This window comes from Zosterops lateralis, assembly GCF_965231275.1.
Source record: "Zosterops lateralis genome assembly, chromosome: 1".
Taxonomy (NCBI): domain Eukaryota; kingdom Metazoa; phylum Chordata; class Aves; order Passeriformes; family Zosteropidae; genus Zosterops; species Zosterops lateralis.
The window spans coordinates 21,748,177-21,760,773 of NC_139762.1; the positions used below are offsets into that span (position 1 = coordinate 21,748,177).

General features: G+C 39.0%; 1 protein-coding gene across 2 annotated transcripts in view; it reads left to right on the forward strand.

Annotated features, from left to right (window-relative positions):
• The window catches only part of CUBN (cubilin), a 139,964-nt gene that overhangs the window by 38,289 nt on the left and 89,078 nt on the right, over positions 1 to 12,597 (forward strand). For both annotated transcript variants that reach the window (XM_083877487.1, XM_083877488.1), the window contains 4 exons: positions 526 to 686; positions 1,211 to 1,392; positions 2,060 to 2,216; positions 4,742 to 4,929. In XM_083877487.1, the coding sequence (XP_083733613.1) occupies positions 526 to 686; positions 1,211 to 1,392; positions 2,060 to 2,216; positions 4,742 to 4,929 (688 nt within the window). The remainder of the gene's footprint in view (positions 1 to 525; positions 687 to 1,210; positions 1,393 to 2,059; positions 2,217 to 4,741; positions 4,930 to 12,597) is intronic.

The window sequence follows — 12,597 nt, forward strand, 5'->3', positions numbered from 1 at the left end:
TAAGTGGTTTTAGAACCAACTCTGAAGACTAAGAAAATATTTCAAAACATGAATCATATCAGTGAAATGAATTCAGAAATGAATTCCCATTTGTGTGGTGGCTAATAAACATGTTTGTTGTTTTCTTTAAGTAAGTCAGCTCGTCTAGGTTTGCGTCAGGCTAAACAGTGAGGAGTGAGAAAATTGCTACTTCAAATTAGAAGATTACCTTTGGTTGCCCCAATGATTGTCTCCTTGTAGAATACAGAGAATATAGTCTACCTGAGATACTTCTCAAGCTTGTCATTGTGTTAATATACTTTGAGGATGCTGAGATGAGAGTGACATACTCAGCAAGCAGGCAGTTGTGGTAGGGCTTATTACTGCAAGTAGCAAGACTCAATATTTGGTAGCAGTATTTCTGTTGAAGATGAAGAGCCAGAAATAGTCTTTCCCAGGCCTGAAAGAATCATAAGATTTTTGATTTGCTAGCATTTCTCATGGTATCTCTCTTTGACCAAAAGTTTTTATTCTTTACCATTCTAGAGATGGAGGCTATGAAACTTCTCCTTCTCTTGGAAAATACTGTGGCACAGACCTGCCTCCTCTTATAATATCTCATGGTAACAAGCTGTGGATAAAGTTTGTAAGTGATGTATTTGGCACAAGAAAGGGATTTTCAGCAGAATGGGATGGTACCTCAGCAGGTAAAATGACTGCATCAAGTATAGAACTATTTTAAACATCTTATTTTTTTATCTTTTGTTTGTATTTAATTTCTCACCTTTTCCCCCCCAATTTTCTGTTTCCAATCTTCTGAATTCTGTCTGCTAATTATACAGTGACATGTATGCACGTTGTTAAGATCAAGATTTCTTGATCCTTGGGCTTTCTCTTTTACCACAGAGAAGAGCATACTATTCCCTAGATATAAAGTAGCTTCAATTTTCTCTTATGCTTAAAAAAGCAGAAATTAAGACTTCAATAAAGAGGTTTCTAATTACTAATTCTTCTCTATCAGAAGCACCCTTCAAATCAGGTAGTTAATACTTCTATTTGCTATGGGCTCTCTTCTGCTTACAACATTAATGGCTGGATGCAGATTTATGGGGCATTACTGAAGATATTCAGGCCACGTGAAGGAGCTCAGTAGTGAGAATTGCACACATCAGGTTTAATTCTCTGCTCTTCTAGTTGTTAAATGTTGGTTTGCTTTTTCTGCTATTTTCAGGTTGTGGTGGGACTTTCACAACATCTTCTGGCATCTTCATGTCTCCCAATTATCCTATGCCATATTACCAGAATTCAGAGTGCTACTGGCTGCTCAAAGGAAACCAAGGAAGTCCATTTGAAATCCAGTTTGAGCAGTTCCATCTGGAATATCACCAGAAGTGCAGCTTTGACTACCTTGCGGTAAGTGCTCTGTGACACTTGGCTCCACAGGAGGCAGATGAGTATGCTGAGTACAAAGGCCATGAAAAACACAGGGCCTTGGTTTTCAAATATTCTTAAGTGAACAGACTCAAAATAGGAAAGCTCTGTGTTGATGTGCTTCCTTCATCTCATGGAGCCATGAGAGGCAAGGCAGCAGTGTCTGTGTAGCTGCTGGTAAGAAAAGCATTTATGTGTAGATAGAAATAATCTGGTAGATGGAAATTAGAATCTGCCTGTATCTTTTAAATTTTCTGTGTTTTGAACCAAGGCCTTAGTATGCTTTTTAATAAATTATGTGGAACTTAGCACAATGGTGTCAATAGCCATATTGTTAATCCCAAAATTCATATTTGAATTGTCACATAAATTATTTGAATATTTTTAATAAAATTTAAGTGGAATGCTGTGTTCCCCTCTTGGTGACTAAGCCCCTAAAAACCCACTACTATTCAGTTACTGTCTTCCTGTTTTTGCTTATTTCTGAAATGCCTGCCAGGCTTCCTCTGAGCAGAAATGGAATTTAACCTCTTGTATACCCAGTAACATTTCCCTAAGCAGACATTTGTCAGGGAGAACTTAATTAGATTTGTAATGTCATGCTTTATTATGTTTTAATTATTTTTTGTTTGCTTTGGGGTTTTTTTAGATATATGATGGCAACAGCAGCAATGCTAGACAGCTAGGTAAATTTTGTGGGGATCAGATACCACAAACAATCCATTCCAGTGGAGAGAACGTGTACGTAAAACTAAGGACAGACAACAGCCTGCAAGGGGGAGGTTTCTTAGCCAAATACAAACAGGGTAAGTAAAGGAAGATGAGATGTTTCTACAGCTCATGTTGTCAGTGAAACTGCTTGCAGCCCATGATCTTATATATTTATCAGCACAGTCAAATGTATAGAGCATAGCAATGACCCAGATTTTCTAGTCTGGTACAGTTACAGAACACAGAGAGTTTAAAATTATCTGCCCATCTACCTGTGATGGAGATTATGTCCTCCTTAGGAGAAAGCTAGTAAGGTGGCTCTATTTCTACTACCTGCATCAGTGGCACTTACCACTGCAGATTTACTCAGAGTAACAAGTACTGAAAGTCTGCAACAGGGTGGATTTGACTGTTCCTGCTCTTCTGCTCCTTCAGGCTCCTAAATTTTTAAAAGAGAAGGCAGATACAGCAAGAGCCTCTGATCTTAGAGCTGCTTTTGAGGCAAGCTGACAAAGGATAATTGAGTTCCTGCCAGCCAGACTGCATCATTGTGGGTGCTTGGGATGATTTAGCTTATCGAGAACATTTTTGAAAGTTTCTCTTTTTTTTAATACCTTGTGGTAAGGCTAATACTTTTCTTGCAAACATTTTTTTTGCAAAATAGTACTACCCCAGAAATATCAGAATAATAGCATTTGGAGAAAAAGAGAAGAAGACCCATGATGGTTATTTTATTCCCAGTCATAATCTTGAATATAGTCCTGATGTTTATTTTTCCCTTTATACACTTTATATTTTTTACAGTTAAATGCACATTGGAAGATATGTAATTTCATCACATACAAAGTGATTTGCAAGCATTTTTGTGTCCTCTTAATAAAACATGCCCAAGTGACAAGGATTGTTGTAGGTTTATAGACATGAAGTTGTCCTAGGTTTGGACAATAGTAAATGGATTATGAAAAAATAGAGCTATTCATCCATGCGTGACACACACAGTAATTAGAAGAGGGAGGGAGCCTTAGCTCCTTCATTCCTTACAGATATCACTAGACATTCATCTACCATGTACTTTTCAGACTGCAATGTCAAGAGGATATATTAGAAAAGGTTCCCCTTGCCTTTCATTAATTAAACAGAAAGAGCACTTTCAAAGCACTCAGATGTAGAACCTGAGCTATCAGATAATGTGATTTACATTCATATTTAATTCCTGGAGATGCATCAGAGGAAGCTTTTAATGGCTTGCCCAAAAGTTAAAATTATGTAGCCAGTATGTTGTAAAATAAGGATGCTTAGATACCAGACACATTTACATGTACATGAAAGAAATTTAATGATTAATTGGAAAATATTGCATAGGAAAAGATGGTATCAAGTTACCATTCAAAGGCACCTCTGTGCCTGATATGTTTCTAATAAAATCCTGATGGCAAGGGGTAGCAGATTTTACCCGTCTTTCATTCTTCAAAACCCATTTTTTGCTCTTTGTCCTGCCCTTTCAAAAAGTCATATGCTTTAGTGTAGCTTTGCAGGCAAGCTCCACTCCACCTGGCCTGACCTTCAGCTGTATCCCAAGCATTTTGAAATAGTGAAAACACAGACCTTTAAATCGTTTGGATAGAATAAAAAATTGTGCAGGAGGTAGGTGTACTATCTGTGGTGACAGACAATAGAACAGTTATGCAAGTGAATCTCAGCTATTCCTGCTGTTCAAACACTGCAGATTTGCTGCACAAACCAAACAGCCTGGTCTGCTCCCTGCCTCCTGCCCTCTTCCCAGTGCATTAATTACACTTCTCTGCTCCCAATACACATTGTACGCCCTCTCAGAGAAGGGATTGCCCACACAGATATTTTTTGTCATTAGGGAAAGGTTGATAGATGAAAATGAGACTCATTGACCTAATGCCATAATTGTAATTCTGTTCTTTATCTAGTTTAGCTTATTTTAATTTTCTCTGCACTTTAAGGAAAGCTCTTATTATTCCAGGTGAGTGTCTAGTTCTTATGCTAGGATGCTATTGAATGTCTCACAAGGAAAATCATGGCTCCTTTTCACAAATTTTAATTATCACATTCTCTTCCTGGGGCTAGAAAGCCCAATACTAGTAGCATTATTTCCATTGGTTGTTTTAGCCAGGGATCATAATTTTTTCCTAATTAGCTGAAATAAACCACTTTTATCTATTAGTCAATATTTGTTAAGCACCTCCCCGAATTGTTTGAAATGGCAGGGCACATTTCTATGATTAGTTTAAAAAAAAAAAAAAAAAAGAAAATAAAAAAAGAAAATGTGTGTTCATGTATACCCATGTATTTAGATTTAAAGAAGACTGACCAAAAATATGTATGTACTATATATACTGATGGGTCTGCAAGTGTCAGAAAAGAAGGTCATGATAATGCTGAAAAATTCAAGTTTGAATAGCTGGAATTTTGGTTGAAACATATAAAATATGTTCTTCATTAGGTCACCATTGTCTTTCTGTATGGTTTCTCTAATCTGAATAAAAATATTTCTCACCTTGTAATGCTAAAATTAACTTCAGTTAGTAATTTTGGAGATACTGGATTAATAAAACTGTACAAAAATAATCTATTACCCCTTGTTTTTCAGTTTGCCATGAAGTGCTTACTGTTAATCGTAGCCATGGCATATTGGAAAGTTTAAATTATCCAAATAATTACCCATTAAATGAGCACTGCAACTGGACTATCCAAACCACCAAGGGGAACACTCTCAACTACAGCTTCACAGCCTTTGATATAGAAGATGGATCTGACTGTGATCGTGACTTCTTAAAGGTATGTGCCCAGATTCTAGAAAAGAGGAAAATCAAGTCTTTAACAATAAAGATAAATAATAAGATTGCAGAAGAGCAAGGGGAAATTTATCTTATTTAACTTTAACTGTTAAAGCCCAAGCATTAAATCCAAACTATTTAACCCTATTTCCTCAGTGATCAGTAGGGAGTGGAGCATTGCTACCGTAAGATGAGTATGTGCCTCTGAGAGGATGAATCACTCTGCAGGTGCCTGGGTTTGGTACAGTCTAACTTCCAGGATGGATAAGATGGCTTTTATGGGCAAAGCACTGGCTTTTATGGGCAAAGCAAGATGTCATGATTCCAGCTTCATGCAAAGGGGAAATCCTGAGATTAGTTAAATGGATTGCAAAAGGCAGTGAGCCCAATTATTTCTCTTGTTTTTATCTGAGAAGGAGTGAGGAATGTTCGAAAACTTTGATAAATGTCTACATTTTTAAAGGGAGAGTTGCTGTGTCTCCTGTTTATACTTTTCATAATTCATCTGCATCTTTAAAGGGACTACAAGAAAATGAATGCAGCCACAACCAAAATGTGACATGTTTAGGCAAATGAAACCACAAAGTCAATCTAAAGCCAAGTACCCTTTGTTTTCTTTTCCTCAGAAAAATTATTTCAAGGACAAAAAAAGTGTCTTCTCAAAATCTCTAGGAAAACTGAAAAGTTATTTTCTCTTAACTTTGTACTTAGAGGGTAGTCATGATCATTCTATACTCTGGATCATAATCTTCTGCCTACAATTTTGCTGTTTTGCTGGACTAATTCATCCTTCAGATCTCACTGTTGTACAGGATGCCAGCATGTAGCCCCTGTGCTCTACTTAGGTTTTTGCACAAGAGGAACTGAAATTTAGAGAAATCTTAGAAAAAAAATACTTAGAGCCATGGAGATGACTATGGAATAATATCTGTATTTCTGGGAATATTTACACCCGGGTTGTGCAAAAGGTTCAGCAACACACCAGTTGATGGCCTAATCTTTTCCTTCTAGATGTGCTCTCTCACTCCCTCTGGCAGCTTTCACAGCTCAAAATTGGTAGTAAATTGGCAAAAGTGATATTCTTCCAGCTTTCTTCTCTTTGAGGCCAGGAATGGAAAGGAAGAATAGACATGTGAAAAAAATAAACAGAGGAGAACTGTATTGAGAACTACTAAGCCCTGGTTTGTTTTTGTGAGGAGGCTGAAAAAGAAACATTGGAGCCAAGTGGAGAAGCCAGTGCTAGTCTCAAGATGCCCAAGGCCTTGACCCATAGAAAGCAGGAGCCCTGCACACAGTAGCCAGCCTGTGAGGAGCAAGAAACTTGCCAGAAGACACTGTTCTAGACATAAGTCAGGGGTGGAGGAATAGTGCCAGGGGCAAGGATCTGATCCAAAGCACTTAAAAGAAGAGAAATAAAATATATTGAAGAGAGTGAGGAGACAGGAGCACTCTTTGTTTACCAATTTTTCAGTGCTTTTAATCAAATAAAATACAGACTGAAAGAGGTATAAAAAAGAAAAAGCAAGGGGAAAATAAAGTCATAGAAGTGTGTTAAGGAGGCTTTTATTTGCGATTCATGTAAGGTTACTTACAAATCTTTCTCCAATGCCATTAAGAAATACCACTTGGAAAAGATGTTCTCATTTAGTCGTTGCATGCTGCACAAATATGTGCCATAGTGTAAAAAGAGAATGAGGCTGAACTAGCCAGGGAATTGAATAGTGTTTGCTCCCACCCTGCATCTTGCAAAAGGGGAACATTTTGGCAAGGCTGGGAATGTCCTGTGGTGTAGGGGAAAGGGGGAATCATCTGCAACAAGCATACAGTTCACTTTCTAAGCAAACTGCAGCTATTTGGGACTTTTCTGTTTGAAACCTATGTGGAGTCTGATACTGCTGCAAATTGAAAAAAAAAAAAAAGATAATTAAAAGAAACCTCATATCCATTCAGATAAAATAAATTACCTTTCTGCCACATGTCAGTTTTGAGATTCCTTTATTGCAGCAATGTCTAAGAGGGAAAAGATCTGATGCTCTTGCTGAGTATAATAGAGACATAAACCTGTTCACTGTAGTCTAAGTAGGTGATGCAGGGACCATACACTAGAGTCCCTCACCATTTTCTTGAAGGAAGTGGGAAGCTGCTGCTCAGACTCTCCATGTAGCTACACTCATGAACTGGAGTGGCCACTGGTGCTGATCAAATGCTCTTTTCCCTGGGAGCTTTTAAGTGTCCTTCCCCCATCTTGTTTTGGGTTTGTGGCAGCAGCTCTCCCACCTCAGGCCCTTACAGCGAACAGCAACACTCTCTTTGTCTTCTTAGCTCTGTGGCAGCTAGCAGATGGCAGGCTTGGTGACAATATTTCCTCCTACTTGCTGGGAGGCTGGGGACAGGAAGGACAAGAGTTAGCTGTTAGGTTGGATTAGGTGATGATCACAGTTTTAGTGACAGAAGGAGTAAGAAGAAGTGGTATACAATGCAAAAGGACAAGACTAAATGATGCAGAGGTGCTATGGCAGAGACATGACCTGCCTTAGCAAACTACAGTCAAGAAATGGCAATTGCAAAAAAAAATCCCCAAAGTAGTAAAGCCTTTTTTAAAATTTAGTGTGAGAAACATATTTATGGACATGTGGACATATTTTCATAGTCTCAAACTAAAGCTCTAACTTTTTCTTCGAAATCTTTCTGAATTCTGAAGGGGAAAATCATGGTGGAGTGGGGACAGCTAGACTGAGCAAACTGTTTTCCTGAGTACTGCTGGACCTTGCCTGCTGGACACAACGGTTTTGGTCCCAGTCTCCATACTGGAAAAAGGCCTGTTCTTCAGTTTTGTGTTTAATTATGATTGACAATCTGACCCAAACCCACATAAAAAAGATCATTTTGCCTCATGACTAATTCAGTCAGATATACACAGTTACAGGGAGCTGTTTGCTCCCTGGCTTAGTCCACATATGAGTCAGAAGTTATATATGTAATGTCAAAACCAAAAAATACTACACTGGGTATTCCTAGTGATTTTCTGTTACCAAAGATATTATCAGGCCATAGGGCAAATAACTGTTTCACATTAAGGGCAGAAAAAATATAGTCAGATGCCCAGTCAGTACGAGTAAGTACAAGTACAGTGCATGGTTCTTCCAGACTGAAATTCAGTAACATCTGTACAATGAGAAATCAGCTGTGTATTGTGTTACCTACTTCCTTTTCTCCTTTGATCATGGGATGCTTCTTGTCAGCTAGGCCACCATTCCACCAGCTGGCAGGTTACTTATGGTGAGCAGCATTCTCTCCCTGCAGGGAGCATGGGGTGACTCCAGCTTGGTTTGGTCTGGGCAGGACCTGCATCTCCACCACTTTAGCATATACAAGTACTTATACCTGTGTCGAGCAGGAAGGAAAAAACTCTGTTCTTCTGACTTCGTGGCAATTCTCTCCTTCTGTGTGTAGGTGCCAGAAACTGAGAAGGGGCAATGTGGGAGGGAAGAAAAACTGCAGTTTTTTATTATGCCAGTCTCTAGCATGAATCTTACATGGGCACTTTGCCAGCAAATGAGCATTGTGCAGTGTCTCATGTCCTGTCAGAGGATGTTGGCTCATTGCTAGTAACGCTCATAGGATGTGTGACATTTTGGAAGGAGTTCTGCAGTGAAGTTGCAAGAATATGAGATTAATTGCTTCTGATAAAGACATGTACAGAAGTGGCAATAATGACACAAGGCATATCAAATAGCCTGGTTTACTGGTGATGCTATACTAACTGTAATTAGATTGGATGGTCTTTAACTTCTATTGCTTGCTGTGCCTTGGCTAAATAACCTGACATTAGTCTTTCTAGAGAAGTCATGGGGCTGTAACTAGTGAGATATTGCAGGCAATGACATAGAAATGTCATTCTTTCCTCAACATTCATCAGATTATTAGCTGAGCAAGCATATATTTAATTCCCCATTTTTAATGATGAATTGCCTTCTTATTTGGTATGGCAGAGCATAATCTCTGGGGAGGCAAAGTAGGGAGAATGTCATGTTTTTGCCCTGAAGATCAGAGTCCTGCTGTAGAACTGACATATACTCCTTCCTTATACAAGAAAAATATTACTTGAAAATCAATTTGAAAATCACCAATTCTTCTGTCTTTCAGTGACAATGTCCCTCTATGTTCTTCTGCACAGAAAGTACTACCATCCCTAATGTCCAGGCTGCTTAACATCTGCTTTTCTTAATTACAAGGACGTCATGATTTAGGAATGATATTCTCCAATTTAGTACTCCCACTAAAACCATGCACTGCTCCCCTTTCCCCCTCCAATTGGAGGCACAAAAGGCAAAGATCAAGGGTTGAGATAAGGAAATTAACAGTATCAGCAACAATACTAATGACAGAGGGTATAAGAAAAGAAAATATTCATACAGGCAAAGAACACTCGAGACTGTAATAGACAATGCAAGACAACTCCCTCATCCAGGTTTTCTAGGCCAGAAGGAGCCTAGAAAGGAGATAAGCAGATAGAAAAATTGTGTGAGGCAGCAGGGCAAGTTTCAGAGCTCTCTGTCCAAGTTTTACCCCTTTGGTCTGTGCATCTACTGTCAGTGTTGGAATTGTCATTGGGTTAATGCAAAAGAAAGTCTTATGAGGGCAAACAACTGCCTGATAACAACAAATGCCTTTCTTCTGCTAGGGGCCAGGACAGAGTTCCACTTTGGAACAGAGCCTTGCTGGACCACTGCCTTGCTGTCAGTGTGCTTAAGCAGCCCAGACTCTTTCAGCAGTTAGGCTCAAAGTGGTTAAAATACCATTGCATGATTATATGAGGAATATTATCGAATGAATACAGTAATTAATATGGCATCTGCTCCTGAGAACTGTTTAATTTCCTTTTGGTCGTAGCAGGATATGTCTTTTTTTCCCCCCTTTTCTAAACCACAGTAGCATTCCAGGGATGTGCTATAATATCCTTTTTCTCCATCTGGGAATACTGCATTAGATAATTGTTGCTTGCACTCATCTGGCCATCCTCTTTTTTTATTAGCTTTACATAGAAATATCTTATCCTGTTTCTAGTTTTACTCCCTCTTGCAAATAGTAAATATGCTTAAACTATATTAGGAGATTATCATTATTACATTTTATTTATGAGTGTGTCTTTCTAAAGTGCTGCAGGAATTCTTCAAGCACAGAGAATGGCTTTTCTTATGGCCATGCATTGATTTACAAAATGTCACTGGAAGTACATCTCCCTGGAGAAGCAGATGATGTATGAAATATACCCACCCAGGTCCTGCACCCAGACATCAAATCACAGCCTGCTGGCCAGGCTGCAGTACCATCCATTAACATATTATCATGCAAGCTGGCAGCACGAGAGCACATCCCTGAATTCCTTCAGGAGGTTATGGGCCTCCACAGGAAATCCTTCAGTCTAAGACTGTAAGGATCAAAGTGACAATTCTCCTCAGGTTTCTGTGACAGGCTTCACCTGGCAGCATGGTATACACACTGGTATACAACAAAATCTTAGCCCATGCGCTGATTTTCAGTGAGAGATCTGGATATTTAAAATGAGAGTGTCAGGCCAAAAAGCTGTCCACCCTAAACAAGACCAGCTTAGGACTCTGATTTTTTTGGTTTTTTTCTAATTGCCTGTATTGCCAGAATCAAAGCACACTTTGGCTTTGCTATTTGAAAGGTTACATAGAAGCAAAATTACAAATGCACACAAAACCCCCGACTCCTCACAACTGCTAAATTTGTAGTGATTACACGATTGTCTGCTGCCTACAGAAACATAGATTACAAGAAGCACAAGTGAAGCCAGACTCCTCTTTTGGACTCACAAAATGAGTCAGATCTCCATGGACTTGGAATTTACCACACCCTACCAGCTCATAGCAATGTGACTTAGCCTGTTCCTTCAGAAAAAAAACCACGGTGCAATCAAATGACTGTGAAATACCATCACATGATGGTAGTGTGCATGCCCCTTGTTGGAGAAAGAATATTTTGGACTCATCTATTTGCAGCTGGATTCTTGATTCCTCTTCTGTATTCTAGATTTTGCTGGAAAGCCTGGCCATAATCTCTGAGACTTCCTATCACACTCAGCAGAGGCCTTGCAATAAAAAAATTACATTGTGGCTGAGATGGAGATAGAGATTGATTTAATGGAGAAACTCCATTTAAATCAGTCAAAGCTTCCCCTCATCAAAGGAAAGACCTCAGACAGCTCAGAAAAAACCACACTGGATATTGAAGAATGTCATATGTACCCCCTGCATTGCTCCCCTGAGCAAGCCTGAAATCCTAAGAGGCAGGAATATTTCCCTTTTCTTCTGCCTCCATTTGCTGAGATCAAGCTGCAACTCTCCGTAGTGTCCATAGATATGCATGATGCAAATTTTCTCTAAAAAAAGGGAATTCCCTGAGCCCTTCCTGCCCTCTCTGGCTCTTTATGGTGTCAGTGTGATGTTTCTTCCACTTACAGTTCAGTTCCTCTGGGCTGGCGAAGCACAGGAGGAGAAGCACAGCCGTGGGCACAAGTCAGCAGTGCTGCAAATTGCTCAGACCACTCTGGGCTTTCCAGAGCAGGCATACTTTTCCACCCCCTTAGGCACAGCCCCTCTCCTTGTAAGGAGCTTTTCACAAAGATTTCTGCTGAAGAATAACTTTGGAAATATTATTGCCTCAAGCTCAAAAGCAGTCCTGTTCCCTCCACCATGAGTGGATTCTTCCTGCAGAGGAGCCGCCTCAAATTCTGCTTTGAGGACAGCAGAACTCTACCAAAATAGCAACGCTATTCATCAATGATAGTCATCACTGTTATAAAGGCAGGATCCCCAGGCAGTCCCTTGGTCAGCAAAAGCTGGAGAGACACTTCAGGGACCCATCTGGATTGTGTCCACCACAGTATGCAGATTAGGAGGAGGTGCCTTCCTGATAAAGCTTTGGAGATTTAGAATGGCATGCTGAGCAAATAATATTTTGAGTGCAGATCTTGGGATGTACCAACTAGGTGGATGTCTCCCAGGCATTCCTTTCTTCAGCAGTGGTTTATTTCCTACTCCTGTATCTAAAACAATTTAAAAATTTAATCCAAAATATATACCCTGCACTTTTTGCATTCTTTTAATTTAGTCATCGCTAACAAAAAATGTTGGTTTCATATAATTTGAAGAAATAAGCCTTCCTTAGAAAGACACAAATGAGCAGATATAACTGTAGTTAAAAATCAATGTTTTCTTTGAGAAGGAAGTAAGTGCTAATGCAAGAGGTGAAAAACTATTTTTTAAAAAATCACTCCAATGTAATGTGGACTTCAACATTGCTAGAAATTTTCAAGGGGCTCTGATTATTTTAGGCTTAAGTTACAAGACAAAACATAGACTCAGATAAAATTCTTACTATTAAAAAATTAGACATTTCTTTATTGCCGTGTGTTAGATAAATCCCAGGAAGATTAACTATGCCTACATGTCTAAGTGATGCCTGATGTCAGATTCCATTGTACTATGGAATAAAGTGAATTGGTGATTCATTAGTGAAAGTCTGGACACAAGAAAAGGTGCCTATGGTGGTCAGACTTTTATCATAGTCATCTAGGGTATTAACATATTTAAATAATCATATTAAAATATTAATTAGAATGAGTTCTTAAGGAGGACCTTTT